General features: G+C 35.6%; 1 protein-coding gene across 6 annotated transcripts in view; it reads right to left on the bottom strand.

The window, feature by feature from the left end:
• Positions 1–19,589, bottom strand: part of R3HCC1L (R3H domain and coiled-coil containing 1 like) — a 94,839-nt gene that overhangs the window by 22,367 nt on the left and 52,883 nt on the right. For all 6 annotated transcript variants that reach the window (XM_087432400.1, XM_087432398.1, XM_004427929.3 and 3 more), the window contains one exon: positions 6,646–8,468. In XM_087432400.1, the coding sequence (XP_087288526.1) occupies positions 6,646–8,454 (1,809 nt within the window). In that variant the 5' untranslated portion in view covers positions 8,455–8,468. The remainder of the gene's footprint in view (positions 1–6,645; positions 8,469–19,589) is intronic.

Genomic DNA, 19,589 nt, shown 5'->3' with positions numbered 1-19,589 from the left:
GAAATTATTAGAAACAGTTGGACTGTAAACATTAAGTTTTAGGAAAACCTTAAGCAAGTTATTTCACCTACATTTTCTTTATGTAAGAAATGATATATGATAAAATTTTATATCTAAGTCTAAAAGAGTTCTTTCAATATGTATAAAATAAAAATTCTAAAGGGTAAGCATTGTGTGAAAGTTTTTTTCTTTCTTAGTGATACAAAAAATAATGATGTATTTCACAAACAATGGCATTTCCAACTCAATGAAACCGAATTCTCATTTTTTTCCAGTCATTTCTGAGAATAAATCTCATCAGCTCCACAAGACTATAAGCTCCTTAAACACTGTTATCCTTTTCTTTTATCCCTCACATCACCAAGATCAGAGCTGGGCACAGAATAGCTGTACAATTTCTGTTGATTGGCTGAGACCTGTTAGGTAGAGACAAAGGCTTCCCGTCATGGAAAGAGCCCAGGGCTAGAAACCAGGAGACTCGAATTCTAGTGCTAACTCTGACACTAACCTTAGCTAGGTAAGTAACAAACTTTCTGGGCCTTAGTTACCTTACCTATAAAACAAGAGGGCTAGACTATATTACGTCACAGGTCATTTTCAATGCTAACATGACACTTTTTAAAAAAGACTTGTACAGTTCTATCTCTTAAGTTAAAGGTCTAGTTCCTAGGGCTTATAGTTCTAGGGCTATGACATAATCCTGGCTCAGATCTTCCAAGGTAGGAATAAGAACATTTTTGTGGGTACTTTTAATTAAATCAAATTAAGCATAATAAACCACGTTAAACTACAGTTATGGCCATAACAAATTTAAATGTGGAGGACATCAAGGAGTTACCGGGACAAGGATAACAGAGACTTGACCACAAGTTGTTGGTATTAACACTACTGCAGTTGCTTCAAACGTCACCATACCTACTTACATAATTATTTACAGAATTAACCCATATAGTCAATTCTCAATTATGTAGGTTTAGGTTATTCAAGCCCTTTATTTTGTTTCTATTTTTTTCTTCCACTGTTATCTTATGGCTACTTAACTGCTAATTAACTCATTTTCTACTGAAGAAAATCAACTTAAAATTTTATTATTTACTACACACTTTTATATTTCATTGGAGACCAGGCTTAAGCTACAAACAAAAAAAGAAGGTTTGGGGATTATCTGGATTTGATTCTACTTAAGGTATTCCAGTATCACAGAAAATTGAGAATTGTTCATGTTGGTCTATGGTAATGTAAATAAATCAAAAGCTAGAATTAAAATGTGTTACCCATTTAACTTCCTATCTTTGGCAGTTAGGGAAATAACACTATTTATTTAAAAAAAATAAAAAGTATTTCAAGTCTTTTCAAATTTCTCATGACCTAAGTTCAAAAACATCCAAAAAGAGTTCCCTAAAAAAATAATAATACTACAGTGTGTAATACACATCATAAGTTATAGCTTCCAGCCCTCTTCTACACTGTTTTGGGCATAAGTCCTTTTCAAAAGTAGAAAAATAAAGTCAGACCCTAAACTGCAACATTTTATACACTAAGTGTAAGAGTAGATAATGTCTTCAATGGTATTCCCTATCTGAAAATAAAATTATCTAATATATCTAAGCTATGCCTCCACTGACCTTATCAAGAAACCAAGGCCAGAAATGCAAACTTTGGCTTCACAAATTTATAACACAGAATGGGTAGAACGCCATGCAAGGTGCCATCTAAAGATTTCTCTAGAATAAGTATCAGCAATATCTCAATACTTCTGATTATCATCAGTGGGAGAAAGCCATGGCCATAACTTTGGATTAAGGCACAGTAAAAGAGAAGAAAGGGGGAAAGTGGACAAGGAAGCAGAAAAGGAGATGGGCAAAATGAAATAAGAAAAAAGAAAGCTACAATAATGAGACATGTATAGCGCCCTAACAATTGGTCAGATGATCATTTATTGATCCCAGTGCCAGAGGATAAATTTGAGAGTTCTAGTTCTCTCCCATGAATGGTAATGTATGGCACATGAATATATAAGCAGGGACCAAGTAAATATCCTGAACCAACGTGGACCTGGCTCCTATTCAGACAGTACAGAAAGGTTGACATGGTAGCCTGATATTGGCATTCCTGGGAAGATGCTTTCACTAAACAATGAAAACACTGTTGTAGATTAAATTTGTAGTGAACTAGGAAGACGGAGAAGGCAGGGAGAAATATCTGTATTTTCTTCTCTTCCCAACATGATTAGAAAGAACAGATGGAAAGATACCACCGATAAAGTAGAAAGGTAAGAGTAGACTAGCCTGAAACAGTAAAACTAAGTCAAATAGGGGGATGGTAGAGGTTTGAATCTTCCCAAACTGGTCCTGATAGCTTGACTCAGGTACTGCTATGATAGTGAGAATGGCTGTCCAAGAGACCTAAGAAAAACTGCAAAGCAGACAAACTTAGCATTTATTGCCATTCCACTTCCTGCTTGATTTCGCTAGTCCCTGATCCACTTGATCCTTATGCTCCCTAAAATCCTGCAGCACATCCAGGTCTGTTCTCCCACATCAAAATTTTTCCTTATTTATTACTTTATAGAGTATTAGTCCTTGCCTATCCGTCCATCTCAGCAACAGGCAATAGATATGTACTTCTGACCTTCAAACTGCAGACTCAGACCTACAAGAAATGAGTCAATCTTGTTCCATGTAGGCAATATAATAGTATGACCCATCATATGAAGGATCAGAAATATAGTCTTAGTGCTTTAAGTCTAGTATCCAGTTTGCCTGGGCATCCTCTTGGCTATTCCTTAACAATCTCAGCCTTTGGTCAATCCACACAAAAAGATCTTCTGTATAAGGTTGCTGATTCGCACTTAAATTCTCTCTGCCCGAAATCTAGGCCTTATTGCAAATTTACACCTCCCCACACTCCAACCCCAAATTCATCAGAACAAAAAAGTCTGAATTTAAATATATTTAGACTGTTGCCTACCCACTTCAATAGTCAGGCCTGCAGCTGGGTCACTCTTTTCCTCCCTAGGACTCCTTCCCAAAGCCCAGCAACAGAGTATCCAGCATGCCTGTAAGTAATTTCTGATACAAATGATTAAATTAATTCAAATCAAAGGTAGGCAAGATTTAATTCTCCCAAAGGTATGTTTCTACCTTTAACCAAGCTTTTTAACACAAATGAATTTCTAATTTTTGGATACAGTCGCTGTCTATTTTTCTCCTGACCAGCATAGAGTGCACACTCTGGTTCTTTGCCAATCCTGCAATTTCCCTTCCCTGCTATTGTTACTAAACAGGGACTTAATTAAATGGAATGAATATTATGAGGCATATCAATACCCCTACCCGATCTGCCCCAACCACACCTCACATACCACATCTCATGGAGGTCACTGAAGCAAAAGCCCTGACAGGGACAGAGGAAGGCACACCAGGAATGTGAAGCTTCAGACAAGAATCCCTCCTTGTACTGACAATATAGGCCCAGAACCGTTTACCTTTCTTTAGTTTTGAAAAAAGATCAGAAATTAAAATGCTGTTGGTTTGAATGAAGATTCAGAGGAAAAAAACATTATACAACAAATCTACAGAGCTCAGAAGGGAGATTTTTAATTTTAGGAGTTAACCTGAATTTAAAGTCTGATATTTAAATATATTTAGACTGTTGCCTACCCACTTCAATAGTCAGGCCTACATAGTTTGTTTAAAAAAAACAAACTATGAGCAATGGAATCCACTTAATGTTCTCTCTTTTTAGCGTGAACTGGAGATCTAGTCATCATCCACTAACGGGTTGAACAACAAACAGAGTATATAATTTAATCAGATTCGTCACTGGATGTCCCAAGGGACTGTGTTAGAATATATAGCATCTGCAAGTTAAGTATATAAATCCCCACTTAGGGAGTCAATACCATGTTAATTGAGACATTTTAATAAAAATATTAAATATAAATCTGTTAAAATTGAGCTGGAACTAATAATAAAAGATACTGTGAAAACAGAAATTAAAATAGTAATAGAAGAGTGAGGGAGTATATGGGAACTGTCTATACTTGGCACTCAATTTTTCTGTAAACCTAAAACTGCTTAAAAAAATAAATCTATTAATTTAAAAAAATAGAAATAGAACAGAAAATAGAAATTAGGAACATAGAATAATCTACGGAAGTGGGGATTATAATCTCTTGTTTAATTCTATGGCCTCATCAACATGAAACGACATCAACCAGTTTAGTCCTCAGGGATCTAATCCTCTTTTGAAGCCATTGTCTAGATCACTCATCAGACAATCAAATCCAGTATTAGGACATCTCTTATATGGTTGTTTTATATTAATTATCCTTCAGATTGTTATGTGACTATCTAATCACATGGTTACATCTTGTCTCTCCAAATAAAATATAAGTAACTTTAGAGCAGAGAAAAAAGCTGGCATGTAGCACAGAGCCTTTAACACAGTAGTGATAATAACAATATATATCTATTTGCAATTTATAGTTTATCAAACTCTAGGTGCTCAATATTTGCTATTTAACTGCAAAGTGATGGGGTACCAACTACCAGTGAGATCCCTAGGGGGTGGGATATAAAGGACTTTCCTCCCTATGTACTTCATATAATTTGCTTTTAGTGGTTGGATTATAAATTTTTCTTTTCAATTTTGGGTTTTCTACTTAAAAACAGAGAGCATTTCTGCAAAAGACGATGGGGAGACAGAGCAAGTGTACGAAGGTGAGTGAGCACACACAGAGGGAAGATGGTTTGGGAATGGGTGGTGCTCCTTTACTCTTCTCTTTTCCATGGTTATACATTGTTAGTAGCCTATTTAAAAACTCAAATCAAGGACAGAAATGGCCAGTGAAGGGACCAGATACTAGTGTCTACCAATATCAATGCTATGTTTCTGGTATTCTACGAACCATCCTACCAATAGGTTTGCTGATCCGCAAACCAGCAGGCAGCAGGGGCTATGGGAGTTTTATCTAAACAACAAGAATCTTTGAGTTCTTGTACCAATATCTCAGAGGGTTAAAAGAAGTCATGCCAATATCCTTTTCTTTATCAATTACCAATTTAGGTGTCTGGCATCTCATACGACGGCTTAAGGAGATTAAGTGTCATCTTTGGAGACTTATCAAGGGTTACAGTTCCAGGAGCTCAATAATGACCTACCTATGCTCTCTACCCGACTCAGGCAGTTTTAGAGTTTCAAAATGTCACAGGAAACTGCTTCACATGCCAGTGGCTGCCACACCCTGCTCTGCAGCATACCTCCCTGCATATTAGACGTATTACACATACCTCCATGTCTAGCCATTGTCAACAAAGAAAATGGGCCAGCTGGGAAAAGAGCCAAAAATCTTTGAACGGAAAGTTTTCAAGGTAGACACTATGGTTTAGTCTTTAATAAAGAATGTGTGGAGCAATATAAATAATAAATTAAGAATAATAGTTACCAAAGGGCTATTAATGTTATTGGGTTTGTGACACCTTTTAATAACATTATTATTGTATCTTCTAAAACCCAAAGCACAGGAGATCATAGTTTGGAACTGGATCTGCTACCTGTATTCTCAATCCATCTCCTTCTTTCTTGCTCTCATCCATCCTCATCCCTCAACATAGAACTCCATTCCTACCAAGCACCTCCAAAGATAACCAAAAACAACATCCAGGCACTGGATGTCTTCAGCTTCTACACTACAGGTTTAGGTCATGCTAGTGTCCTCTTTGGCTAAATTACTCTGCTCCTCAAAACACTGAGTAGTTGCCTAAATTCTTTTGCACCTATCCTAAACAGTGTTAAGACCTGAAAAACAAGGTGGCACACCTGAACTTCCCTCCTCAAATACACAAGCCATATCCCTAAGCTACCACACACAAACCAAGTTCCAACAGCAATATTCTGAAAGTCCCTGGAGGCCACGCTAAAAAGGCAGAGAGCTCCAACTCTTACCTATCACCTACATCCATTCAATAAATATTTATTGAGTCCTACCGTGTATAAAAGGCTGTGTGTGCCACACCCTTCTTTTGTAGGAAGCTGTTCTTTCTCTCCTATGCATACCTGTGTCCTCTACCCACTCAAGTAGTCCCTTTGCCAACTCCTACAAACACTGCTTCCTTTCTCAAACTAAGGCCTTCTTCCAATGCCTGGATTCTTAATAACCTCTATATTCACCTAAGTTCCTGCATTATTAGTAATTCTTAACCTGATTTGGGTCTAAAACCGCTGCTGAACAGTGTTTTTCTAATTATAGACTGACAGCCATCTCTAGTTACCACACTCACATCTTGTCAACACAGAAAAGCCCTTCTGAATAAGTTTCCCTCTGTATTTCCTCAGCAGATAGCCAGAATCCACTAAATTTATCTTTAATCTACTCAATGAGATCCCTCAGGACTTGGCTATTATAGATATAGCTCAATCCTGTATGTTTTACTTTTTAAAGATCTATCAGGTATTCTTTTCTCAATCCACAATCTTATTAGTTTATTGCTTATTAGTGTATTGCTTAGGAACCCTTACATTGCATATAATATGACTACATGTGTGACTGTGCACAAATGTCCATCAAAATTACCACCCAAAATCCCAGGTTCTGTGAATCTAGAAATTACCTAAGCATCAAGCAATTTCCACTAAACATACCTCTTGTAGAAGACGTGGATCCAGGCAGTCACCATCATCATTAAACATAGACTCCCAGCTCTCCTCAGCAGCAGCACTTCCTTCCATGTGAGAAGTTTCAGTTGCTTTCGGTTCTATGGATGTTTCCATAGATACTGATTCTATATCAGGAAAGGATACACCAAACTCTATATTCTCTGAGTCATCTTCCTCTTTTGTTTTGAACTCTTCAGCAGTTTTTAGTTCATGCAATGCCTCTGTTATATCACCAGTACAATCTAGATCGTTGCCCAAGGCACTGTCTGAAAGGACTTTTGTTCCATTTAACATACAGAGTTCAGAGTCCAAAAAAGTGCTACAATTACTACCAGCAATCTTCTTTATAGGTAAGGAGGAAGCACAATCTGACAAGCTCTCTATCAACTTTCCTGTTGACTCTGTGAAACTAGATGAAATACTCCCAGCATAAATATCTGAGCAAGCAGTCAGGTTACTGAAATTTTCAGTGTCATTCCCACTCACAGCTACATGAAGAGGAGCTGTATCTGCGCTCATTTCTAAATATTTTGAGAAACTACTTGTGTTGCTACAGTCCTCATCAGCTATTCTAACTGCAACTACACAAGGGCTGCCTACAGTTATTTGATCAGATATGACATCTGTAATGTCCATCATACATGCCTTATTGGTAATGTCACCTACACTCTTAGACCCATGATCTGTATCAGTTTCATGAGCCAGGACAGCTGTATCAGAAGGTTCATACTTTACACATAATTCATCAGTAGTGTTGTCATTCTCCTCATACTCTCTAATCACTGTTGGCTCAAAAATGCCATTTGTGTCCTCTAATTTGCTGATTACAGTCGTTTTATGAGAGATGTAACCCATAGCCTCAGGACTGGAATCTATACCTTTTTGACCCAAGATGAAATCTGTACTGTTTGCTACATTACCAACATTCTCAGCTTCAAAGTCTACACAAGTTTGATCAGTGACACCATCCGGACTTCCAGGAACACAAACAGTGGTGATGCCTCCATTGCTGAGCTTCAACATTCCACCTGATGTTTGCATGCCTTGTTGTACAAGTCCAGAATCAGAGTCTAGTTTTACCGGTGCAAGCACACTCTCAGGTTTCAACACAGAACTAAAAACTCTAGGAAACTCGGATAGTATCTCCACAACCCTGGCATCAGCTTCAATTCTGCTTTCCAAATCTCTGTCTTCAAATGTTTCCCCACTTAGTTCATGCCTACTGAAATCACAGAATTCCACATTTTGGAATGGTTTATTTAGAACCTGAGCTTCACTGATTTCTGAACAAGACTGAGATGGAAGCAACCTCTCATGTCCTGCTCCATCTGTGCTTCCAACCTCCAAACACTCCACCTTCTTTGGTTTAAAATGTCTTTGTAAAAATACACTAGGTATAATCCCAGGATTTGAGCCTCTTTGCTGACGTCCTTGGGATAATACTTCTTTGGATTCTGTGGTTCCCCTCTTAGTACAAACCCTATCTTTATTTCTTTCTTGAAGGCATGTATCTTTTCTTAATTTTGTTGAAGATTTCTTTCCTTCCCTATGATTGTGTTCCTTTTTATCAGGATTAAAACTTAGTCTTTGAGCCTCAGGTTTGTCTCTAAAAATCTCCTTTTGGGAGAGACAATCTTCTTTTTGATCCTCTTTCACCACGCAGTTAGATGGACCACAGCTTTTTTCCTCATCACCTGACTTGAAGAGTACTACACCCCTTCGAGCTTTAGGTACATAAAGTGCCATGTCAGGCCTTCTGGCTCGAACTCTGCATCTCTCTGCTTCTTGCTGCATGGCACCACCTCAATCTGCAGGAAAAAGAGAGAATGATTTAATTACCAGAAACTAATTACAATGTATTGAATCAAGAGATTTTTAAAGACTAGGTAGATGGCCTATTAATCCACCCTATAGAAACCCTCAAGTTAAATGTAAAACCTGCCATAAAATAATTAATCAGGTAAGCAACTAAGAAAAGTAAATTTCAAAATAACTCATGAGCCCATGAATTTTACCCATATATCCTCTTTCTTCATATTCCCAAAACCCTTTACCTCTACCTCCCAACTCCTCTCTACTGTTTTAACAAGTACCCTCGTCTTAAGCTGAATTAAAACAGTGATTGCCAGCTGTCAAGTACTCGTAAAACACAACCTCTTCATAGTCTAGGAGCTCAGAATTTACATGGAAGAGTATATTCAAGGAGGACCCCTAAAAACACATTTGCTTTTACATACATTGCTTATGTATGTAAAAATCATACATAAATATGATTTTTAAGAGTAACTTGAATGTGGGATAGAAAATGAGACGACTAATCAGGAACTGCTTTCTAGAAGATGCTGCTTTTGAACTATAATTTTTTAGGAAAGAAACAGGCAGTGGAAAAGAGAAAGCCATTATTCTATTAATACTATTTAATCAAGTGACCTACTATAGATTTTTCGTCCTTCCAGCAGCAATAAAACAGGTCTGGGTAGGATAAAGAAGGGTGGAGGCCAAGGAATGTGATGAGACACTCACACTAGTAACTTCCTGACAACCTCCACCATGGTTGGTCAATGGAATTTAACAAGGGGAAATAATTTAACAAGGTTAAACAAAACTTTATCTACTATCTATAAAATACAAGGAAATATGCTAGACAATTTCACAGTGAATTACTCTTTTAATCTTCAAAATAATACTGTGAAGTAGGTCTTAGTTTGTCCAGAGCAAAGAAAATAGGAGGTGCTATACATCTCAAAGAAATATCTACATATACTCAGAAGTACCCATTGTTAATATTTCACCACATACATTTCAAAGGAAAGATATAATAAAAAGGAAAGAACAAACTAACAAATCCTGTCCCCTCCATTCCCAGTCCCTAAATTTTCACCTGATCCAGAATACTTCCTCAGTGAAAAAGCTCTGCTCTCATGGCACAGGCTATTTTCTTTTCAGCCCAAGTACATACCACGGCCCCGATCATCAAGTGTCCCCAGTGATCTTCTTGTCCCTTCTCTTTTGATATCTTAATTATTAGCTAGCCCATCATTCTTCAGGGATTTTCTTTCTATCTTTCCATTTGTGGAAGAATATGACTTTAACATTTAGCCATGTCAGGATTTTTCAAAAATGCCTACTTTTCAAAGATAGAAGCACTAGAGTATATTTCTTTGGAGAGAATGAAATAGACATAGTGTAATAGACATAGTGTATCTTGATCTCAGTTAGCAAAGCACCTGACAAAATACATCATGATAAACTTCTGTATTTAAGATGGTAAAATCTGGGCTACTTAATGGAACTGGTAGGTGGACTCACAATTGCTTAAACAACAAAAGTAATGACAATGGGTAGAAGTGAATTTAGAGAGGGTTATTTAAAGTAGGAACTGTATCCCCACAGCCCTTTGAAATTCAACATGTTAAATAATAACTTGTATGAAGACAATAAACATTGAGTGGTTATCAAATCTGCAACTGACACAAAATCCATAGGATTAGTAAATACCAAAAATGATAAAAGTTACAAATTGTTATCATTTCTACAATCTGGAATGCTGTGCTGAAAGCAATATGAAGATATAAGATTGAACAAACAAAGATCTGCTTTGGGTTAAAAAAAAAAGATTCAAACAACACAGAAGACGTGACTTGTGTACAATTTGCATTAAAAAAAGATCTAAAGGCTTTTACTTCCTCTACAAAGGCAATAAAAGCCAAAAAATAGTGATGCGGCTGTTTAGAAAGGCAACAGTCTTCAGAATCTAGAAAATATACCACACAATGTATGGTTAAAGGAATGAAAGGTATACTTCTTGCCCAAAGAGGTCTAAATGGAAACATCCCAGCTACCTTTACACCCAAACAGTTGGTTGCTCTATAGAGACAAATTTTCCCTTCTGTTCCTATGTTTCTATGTTTCTCCAGAAGTCAGTACCAGAACCAACTGGTAGAAATTAAATAAAAACAAAGTTTAGCTCAATATAAAAAAGAACTCTAGGGGCCAGCCCGGTGGCGCAAGCAGTTAAGTGCGCGCGCTCCGCTTCGGTGGCCCGGGTTTCGCAGGTTCGGGTCCTGGGTGCGCACCGACGCACCGCTTGGTAAGCCATGCTGTGGCGGCGTCCCATATAAAGTAGAGGAAAAAGGGCATGGATGGTTAGCCCAGGGCCACTCTTCCTCAAGAAAAAAGGGGAGGATTGGCATCGGATGTTAGCTCAGGGCTAGTCCTCCTCACAAGAAAAAAAAAAGAACTCTACTTCTAGAGTTCTCCAACACTATTATCAGGTAATGAGCTGTCTTTAGAATAATTTAAATACAGTCTGGATGACTGATACACTAGAGAAAGAAGTTCCATCTGTAAGGCAGATTGGTCTGGATTAATTTTAAGCATTCTTCAAACTCTAAATTCTGTGATTCTATTTCTCATCTACATATATCAAAGGCTTCATATCAAAGACATATATCACAGGCTTCAAATTTAAAATTACTATCATGTGCTACAGCTTATGCCTTTTAGAACTCAACCTTTTTTTCTTCTTAGTTAATGCGCACATGTTATCATGACACAATTTCCTAAAGGTGAATAACAGTATAATAAATTTATATTATTATCTATTTCCTACCAAAACACTGAATGCAATTACGCCATGACCAGCAGCGGCTGGTAAATGTTTAGCAACTGGCTTTCCAAGTGTAGTTTGGAGTACTGGTCGATATTTTCATTATGACAATGAGGTCAACAATGTGAGTGACTTCTTTACTGAAGTAGATAATCGTTTTTGAACAGAAGAACATATCCTCAATTTTTTGAGCTATGCACAATTTAACAGCTAAAGACATGACACTTTTAAGTTTGTATTAGCATTTTCTCCATCACTAAGTTTAAATAATCAATAAACAATAAATCAAGCCCTGATTTATGGCATTTGCTGATCTCTGCGGTGTAAATATTCCCACAATGGCTACCTTCAAGCTACCAGTGTGACATCACTGAACAAGGAGTTGGAAAAAGATACAAAGTAGCACACCATGATATAGTATTTCAACCATAAAGGTATGAGATATATGAATAACTTCAAGAGCACAGATCATAGTAAAATGCAGTAAACTAATTAGGAAGTGATGAATTTTAAGTATTTATTACCTTCTTATAAATGCAATTTATTTAATAATAAGCTATGTAGTTTAATTTTTAATAATGGTTGTGTTTAACAATCTGTTTGCAAAATTCCTAAAATTTTAACAAATCAGCTCTCAGGCCAGTAGGAGATGCTCCAATATACTGATAATTCTTTCATAGTAACTGAAAAAAGACACAAAAAAGAGGAGCACCTTCATCTTATAGACTTTCAAGATAATGCCCATTCAATTTAAAGTCTTGTTGTCTTTTATGAACTTTTTTTGCAACTGTAAGCATAAAAAGCCTTTAACTTTGGGAGAAGGGGTGCCTACCATACGCAATTTTTAAAACCTATCTTGGATTAAAATTTTCCCACCCAGGTATTTACTAATAGCACTTGATATTTTCTTTCTCTCTTTTAACCCAGTTTTGATTTTTTCATCTTGTTCTACTACGTGCTTTCATCAGTCCAACTTGCTTCTTAACTGAGGGGGAGAATTAATTACTTGGGATCTATTTTGCAGTTAATTTATCTGGAATATCCATCAGCATGCAATTCTTTTCAAAATTACATTTTCTAAAGGTGATAAAAATTCAGATTCCTTTATGATGGAGAGGAATTAACTGCTATCATAGGCCTTTAAAATATTTTAGCTCAAATTATTTTTTCTACACTATACTTTTGAACACTGGGACCATATGTGAGTACCTGTTCAATTGCTTCTACAGTTTCAAATTCTCCTTGAGAGAAAATATTAGTAATTTCCTTTAAGCACCTTTCTGACCCATCTTCCTGAGTAAGTGAACTAGCACAAAACAAATCAGGCTTTTACATTTTCATAACAGAATGTCAATGCTGTTTGTCTACATTTGGTATCTAAAACACAGGGATCCCTCTTCAATCAACAATAGAGAATATTAGCACTTACGGCACTCACTGGATAATTCAACCATGAATTGATTTGATTTAGTACTTACCTAGGGCTCACTTGAGACATCTGATATTTGAGAGAAAATGCCTAAAGAGCACGTTAACTATTCAATCTTCCAAAACAAATTCTCTATGCTCTATCATTTTGTTACCTTATTAGAATGCCTCAAAACTAAACCATGTACTTTGTCTTAACTTGTTATTTGGAAATAATTTCAAATTTACAGATAAGTTACAAAAGTAAAAATACTACAAAGAGTACTTGTACACCCTTTACCCATATTTATCTACTGTTAACATTTTATCCTATTTGCTTTACCATTTGCAATCATGCGTGTTCCCTCTTTCCTCTCTCTCTACATACACCATACAATTTTTTTTCTGACCCTTTTGAGGGCAAATTACAGATATCATAGTCCTTTACCCCTAAATACTTCAGAGTATATTTCCTGTAAATATGCATAATCTCTTACATAATAACAATATAGTTAATCAATGACAGCAAATTTAACATTGATACTTTTATCCAATCTAACATAAGTATTCCAGTTTTGTCAGCTGACCCAGTAATGTCCTTATAGAATATTTCCCTCTCCAATACTGGAACCAGTTTAGAATCAGGTAATGCATTTAGTTATCACGTCTCTTCACCTTTCTACATTCTGGAACATTTCCACAGCTTTTCATTGTCTTTTATGGCATCGACATTTTGGAAAACTAACTCCCCCTCCCACCCTCTTTTTAATAGAACATGCCACATTTAAGGTTTGTCTGATGTTTCCTCATGATTAGACTGACGCTATACATTCTCAGCCAGAATAATACACAGGTGGTCATGGGTCCTTCTCAAGGCATCACGTCTGGAGGCACATGACTTCCATTTGTCCTTCAATGGTGATCTTAATTTGGTCACCTGGTCAAGGCATTGTTGTTTCTTTACTATATAATTACCGTGTATTTTCTCCCTTGCAACTAAGTAGTCTGTGGGGTAATAGTTTAAGCACATGCAAATATCCTGCTCCTCATCAAAACTTCCCCCTAGACTTAACACCCACAATAATAATTCTAATCTGATCCAATCTTTATTATGATGGTTGCAAAATGATGATTCTTCAACTCTGCCAGTCCCTTCACATTTACCAGTCAATCCTTGGCATTTTTCTGAAAGCAAAAGTAAACCACATAGGCTTAGCTCACCACAGAAGCTAAGATTCTATGATTCAATGTTAAAATTTCAGCTTTCACAGTTGGTCGATACAGAAGATGTTCATCTCGAAAACATTTTCTTATTTTTGCAAATCAAAGTTGACAGTAACTATCATCTTATCCAATGTCTAATTTATAAAAAGAAGGAAAAAAAGCATGTCTCTCAGACAAAGGCATATGGTCCCTTTAATAGGCATAGCATAACATGTACCTTTCTGCTCTTTTCCAGAAAACAGAGAATTTAAGTTTGGTGTTCAAACTCAACGATTAATCCACCCGAGATGTCTGGTAATATTTATTTCTCTGTCCTTTTTTTTTTTTTTTTGGTGAGGAAGAATAGCCCTGAGATAACATCTGTTGCCAATCCTCCTCTTCTTTTTTTTTTTTTTTTCTGAGGAAGACTGGCCCTGGGCTAACAACTGTGCCCATCTTCCTCTACTTTATATGGGGGGGCGCCTGCCATAGCATGGCTTGATAAGTGGTGTGTAGGTCTGCACCCGGGATCCGAACCCACGAACCCCGGGCCACGGAAGCAGAGTGGGAAAACTTCACCACCACGCCACGGGGCTGGCACCCTCTGTCCCTTTTTTATTTATTTCTTTTGGGTGAGGAAGATTGTCCTAGAGTTAACATCTATGCTAATCTTCCTCTATTTTGTATGTGGGATGCCACCACAGCATGGCTGGATGAGTGCTGTGTAAGTCCGCGCCTGGGATCCAAACCTGAGAACCCCAGGCCGCCCAAGCAGAGCACGAGCACTTAATCACTACACTACCAGGCCGGCCCTGCCCCTCTGTCCCTTTTTAAAGCCATCTCAAATTCCTTTGGGAAGAAAGCAAGGTACAATCAATTCATATATGTAAATAAACAGAAATGTGAGGGCACAGGAGGAAAATATTTTTTTGTAGAAAATATTCAGACAATATATTTATTTCATATCTATTTTCAACTTACATTTGTTTGAACTATGAAATATTCTTTAGAATAATGAAATGTCTCAAACAAGGTATATATTGAGTTCCGACCCTGACATTCCCTGCAAATGATCTGCAAAAACTATGCAATAGAAATATATTTATGTAAGCACATATTAAAATTTCAATGCAAATATCCTGAATGCAAGATTCAATAGTTTGATTTTCAATTCAAAATGACAGATGAAGCACACAAGTATAACCCCTCCCCAAAATGGACACACATCTATACAGAAATTCATTTTATAATAAATGTGGCACTTCAAATCAATGGAAAAATATGGAACATACAATGTCAAGACAACTGCCTGGCTTGCCAATACTTTACTGATGATTTTGTGTATATATTCAAGCAAAATCAGTCTATGATTTTCCTTCCTAATATTGGGAATTACATGATTGGGTTACCAAGGTTACTATAAGACACATATAAGTTAAAGATTTATGTACAAGGCTGGACTTACTGTTCTTTAAATGTTTGGTAGAACTCATCTGTACTACTGTCTGGGAATGGTGATTTTTGGCGAAGATGTTTAAAAATGATTCATTTTTTTTAATGTTAAAGGTCTACTGAAGTTTCTTTTTCTTCTTGAGTCAGTCTGGCAATATATTTCTCTAGAAAATTTGCCTTTTGACCTAAGTTTTCAAATTTATTGATACAAAAGTTGTTCACAGTACTTTCTTGTTATCAAGCATCTCTGCTACAGTTGCGATTATGTCTTCTTTTTTGGTTCTTAATATTGTTTATTTGTACTTTCTTCTTTTGTAATTTATCAGTCCTGCCAGAAATCTACACTTTATAAGTCTTTCAAAGGACTAGATTTTGGTTTTATAAATCTTCTCTACTTTTTATTTTTCTATCTTATTAATTTCTGCTCTCATCTTTATTATTTTCTTCCTTCAATTTTCTTTAGGATTACTCTATTTTTCTTTGATTAACTTCTTGAGTTGGTGACTTAATTAGCTATATTCCAAAGTTCTTTGTTGTTGCTGTTTTTATTTTTGTATTACAGAATTTTTAGAACATCCATAAAAAGAGAAAATATTATAATGAACTCCCAAATATCCATCACTCAGCTTCAAATCATGGCCAGCGTTTCTTCACTTTATCTGGGCACACACTCTCAGCCCCACTAGATTATTTTAAAGCAAGTCCCACACATCATTTCATTTCATCCTTAAATACTCCAGTATACAAAAATTAAGACATTTTTTTTAAACCATAATACCAATACACATCTAAAAAAATATATACATATATTTCCTTATATCATCACATATCCAGTGCTCAAATTTTGCCAGTTGTCTCTCTTTTTTTTTTTTTTTGAACACTTGGTTTGTTGAAATGAGGATCTAAAAAGATCTACACACTGCATTGGTCTTTTCATATAATTATAGGGACCTGTCACACTGTTTTTGTTTTTGTCTTCCTATCTTGTCATTTATTTGTTAAAGGAACTGGGTTACTTGTCCTACAGAATTTCCAATATTCTAGACTTTGCTGATTGCATTCTTGTAGTATTGTTTAATAAGTTCTTATACGTAGTCTCTGTACTTCCTAAAGAGTGGTGGTTGATCTAAAGGCTTGATAGGATTTGAGTTTAATGTCTTTTATAGCAAGAATATGTCATAAATGGTGCTATAAACTTCCTATTGCATCACATCAGAGAGCAATAATGTCTGATTTTCTCCTTTTTGTAATGTTCACATTGATCAGTGGGTTCGGGTACTATCAGCCTGAGCCATCCACTATAAAGTCATCCCTATCAGACTTTCACCCAATGATTTTTAGTAGCCTTTGATGAACACTGCTAAGATACACTATTTGCAAAATGATGACATTCTAATTCTGTCATTCTTTTTGCATTTATTAGCTGGAATTCTTTTATAATGAACTTTCCCTCATCAATCATTTTGTGACTCTAAGGTAAATTTTATATGGGTAAGACAGAATACTTGATTATTTACTTATCAGTTTCTGAATGAATTAGTTCCAAGGCATCCTCCAAAAAGTGACCAACATTTTTTTAATTGATTTTAACAAAACAAAAAAACACAGATTTTGACTTTGTTGTGTTTCAGTCCACTGCAATAATTATTCTTCTTGAAGCTCAAACTATCTTTGGCCAACAGCAGCCCCTTTGAGGTCCTTTTTACACAACCCCAAATTGCCTTTGATAGTTCCTTGCTTTCTAGTACGACATCTTGTCACACTAGAGCTTACCCACAGCTGGAATCAGCCACTTTTTTCAAGAAGCCCTGCTTCATTTTAGTGAAAAATAATATCTTAAAATCACAGTCTGGGCCCTACAGGAGTTCACCGCTAGTGAGTTGGTCATTGTGTCTAAGCACTTTCAGATCTCACAAATTTTTATTTTTGGAATGAAATAATAATGAAAATACATATTTCTGTGCTTTTTTCATCTCATAAGTTATTTAGAAATGTCTGCCAAATGTGTATATATATATTTTTTAATTATATTTTTAAGTTGATTTCCAACTTAATTACACTGTGGTCTGAATGAGATCAATTCTTCAAAATTTGTTGATTTTGCTTTATAGTCTAGTAAATGGTCAATTTTGGTAAACGTCTCATCCGTACCTAAAAATAATGTATATCAGCTAAATTTTGGGGTGCTATGTGTATGTATTCATTAAATCAAGTTTATTATTGTTCAAATCATATCCTTACTGTCTGCTTAATTACTGAGAAGTACATGTAAAATACCCACTATGTTTATGGATTTATTGATTTCTCTAATTTTGTATATTAATATTTATAAAATTTTTTGAAGTAATGTTACCAGATACTTAAATTTAGAATTGTTCTATATTCCTGATAAATTTTTACTTTTACCATTATGTAGTGATCTCTTCTACTGTCGAATTTTTAGGGGGGACCCCTAAAATCTATTTTGTCTAAAAGTAATATAGCCATAGCAATTTTCATTTGGTTAGGTATCTTTTCTTACCCTTTTATTTTCAACCTTTCTGTGTCATTATGTTTTAGATGTGTTTCTTGCAAACATTATACAACTGAATTGTGTATTCTTAACCTATTCTCTCGATGTCAGTCTTTTAACTGTCAAATTTAGCCCATTTACATTTATTGTGATCATGGATACATCTGGGAGTACTTCTACCTTTTTATTTTGTGCTTCCTTTCTATTTACCCTACTTTTTGTAGTTTTTTTCTTTTCCTGCTTTTTTGAGGTTGATCAAGTTTTTATTTTTCTTCTAGTGCTCAGAAAGCTCTATACTCCATGTCTAGTCTCTTCTTAGCATTTTAACATGAGTGCTTGTCTAAACGTCTAAAGTTAATCATTATTTGTATCTGTCCCCCAGATAATCATACGATGTTTTTATTTCACAATTCCTTCCACACGTGCTCTTAGTTTTTCTCTGAAAATATCTTTACATTGCTCTCATCCTTTAATGGACTTTGACTTCTATAGTTACTATTAAGAAATGTTTCCTTTGCTTTGTAAGTAATCTCTCTTTCTGCTGATTCTCAAGATATTCTCTTGTGTACTTGGGGTTCTCAAGTGTCTACAATGTGTTTAAGTGTGTGTTTAGTGTTATTTTACTACTAGAAAAAAACTATGCTTCTTGAATTTGAGTATTTTAGCTACAAGTCTTTTACTTAATTCTATTCATTCAAGGCAATATCTTCAGATCCATCTTTCACATCACTAGTTTTCTCTTCATATTTGCCTACTTTGCATTTTATCCTATCCAATCAGTTTTTAAATTTTCATAACTAAGGTTTTATTATAGAAATCCTATTTATCTCCCAGCGTGCCCCTGATCTCCATGGTCTTATGTTTTTTAATAGTTCTGTTGTTGTTATATTTCTCTTTTCTTCTTTTATCTTTAATCATTTTTAACATTTCTATTTTATTACTTAATGTTTATTATTATAATTGTGGCATTTACTTTTAAACTAGTCCTATTAGTCCTAAATATTTATTATTTAATAGTTCTACTTTCTGAAGTTCTTGAAGAGTTAATTCTGCTGTCTCCTGTGTCTTTAATTTTTGCTCAAGGCATTGTCTTTTTTTTTTTTTTTTTTGTAATTTTGGGTAGTGAGCTCAACATCAGTGGGGCTTTATCTGTAGGAATTTCATATAGCCAGACTACAAGTGTTCCTCTATGGAGTGGTTCTGCATTAATGTTAATTTTTAAGTTTGATGTTTTCTGGACCATGCAGTAAATATAAATATGAAACACAAACCCCCATGAGGGTAAAACAGTCGCTACAAAATCCCAGGAAACTTTTCCCCTTTACTCAGAACACAGGGCAAAACAGACAAGCTTCCTTATTTTCCTTCTGTAAGTCTGAGTAATATTTTTTTCTAATCTACTCTGTGAGTGAGGGTACAACCTTTCGAGATTTAAGGCTTTAGGAGGAAAACTCAGTTTCCATCTCACCTCTCCCAGGCCCAATGCCTCCATTCCTATGGCTATTAAAATCTAAGCCGCTTAGTTACCAAGAAGAGCAACATTAGTAAAACAAAAAACAAAAAAAATTATAAACATTCTAAAGAAGAGTAATTTCTTAAAATTATGGCCTATCCATACAATGGATCGATATTCAAAACATAATGCTAAGTGAAAAAGGAAAATTACAATCCAAAACATGTTTTTTTTGCACAAAAGTGTGTGTGTGTACATGAGTGTGCAGTCAAGTATGAGCTGTGGCTCCTGGG

Source organism: Ceratotherium simum, chromosome 6 (assembly GCF_057802395.1).
Source record: "Ceratotherium simum simum isolate JZ-2026a chromosome 6, ASM5780239v1, whole genome shotgun sequence".
Taxonomy (NCBI): domain Eukaryota; kingdom Metazoa; phylum Chordata; class Mammalia; order Perissodactyla; family Rhinocerotidae; genus Ceratotherium; species Ceratotherium simum.
The sequence above is the reverse complement of the archived record's forward strand: the minus strand, read 5'-3'. Positions and strand labels throughout refer to the sequence as shown.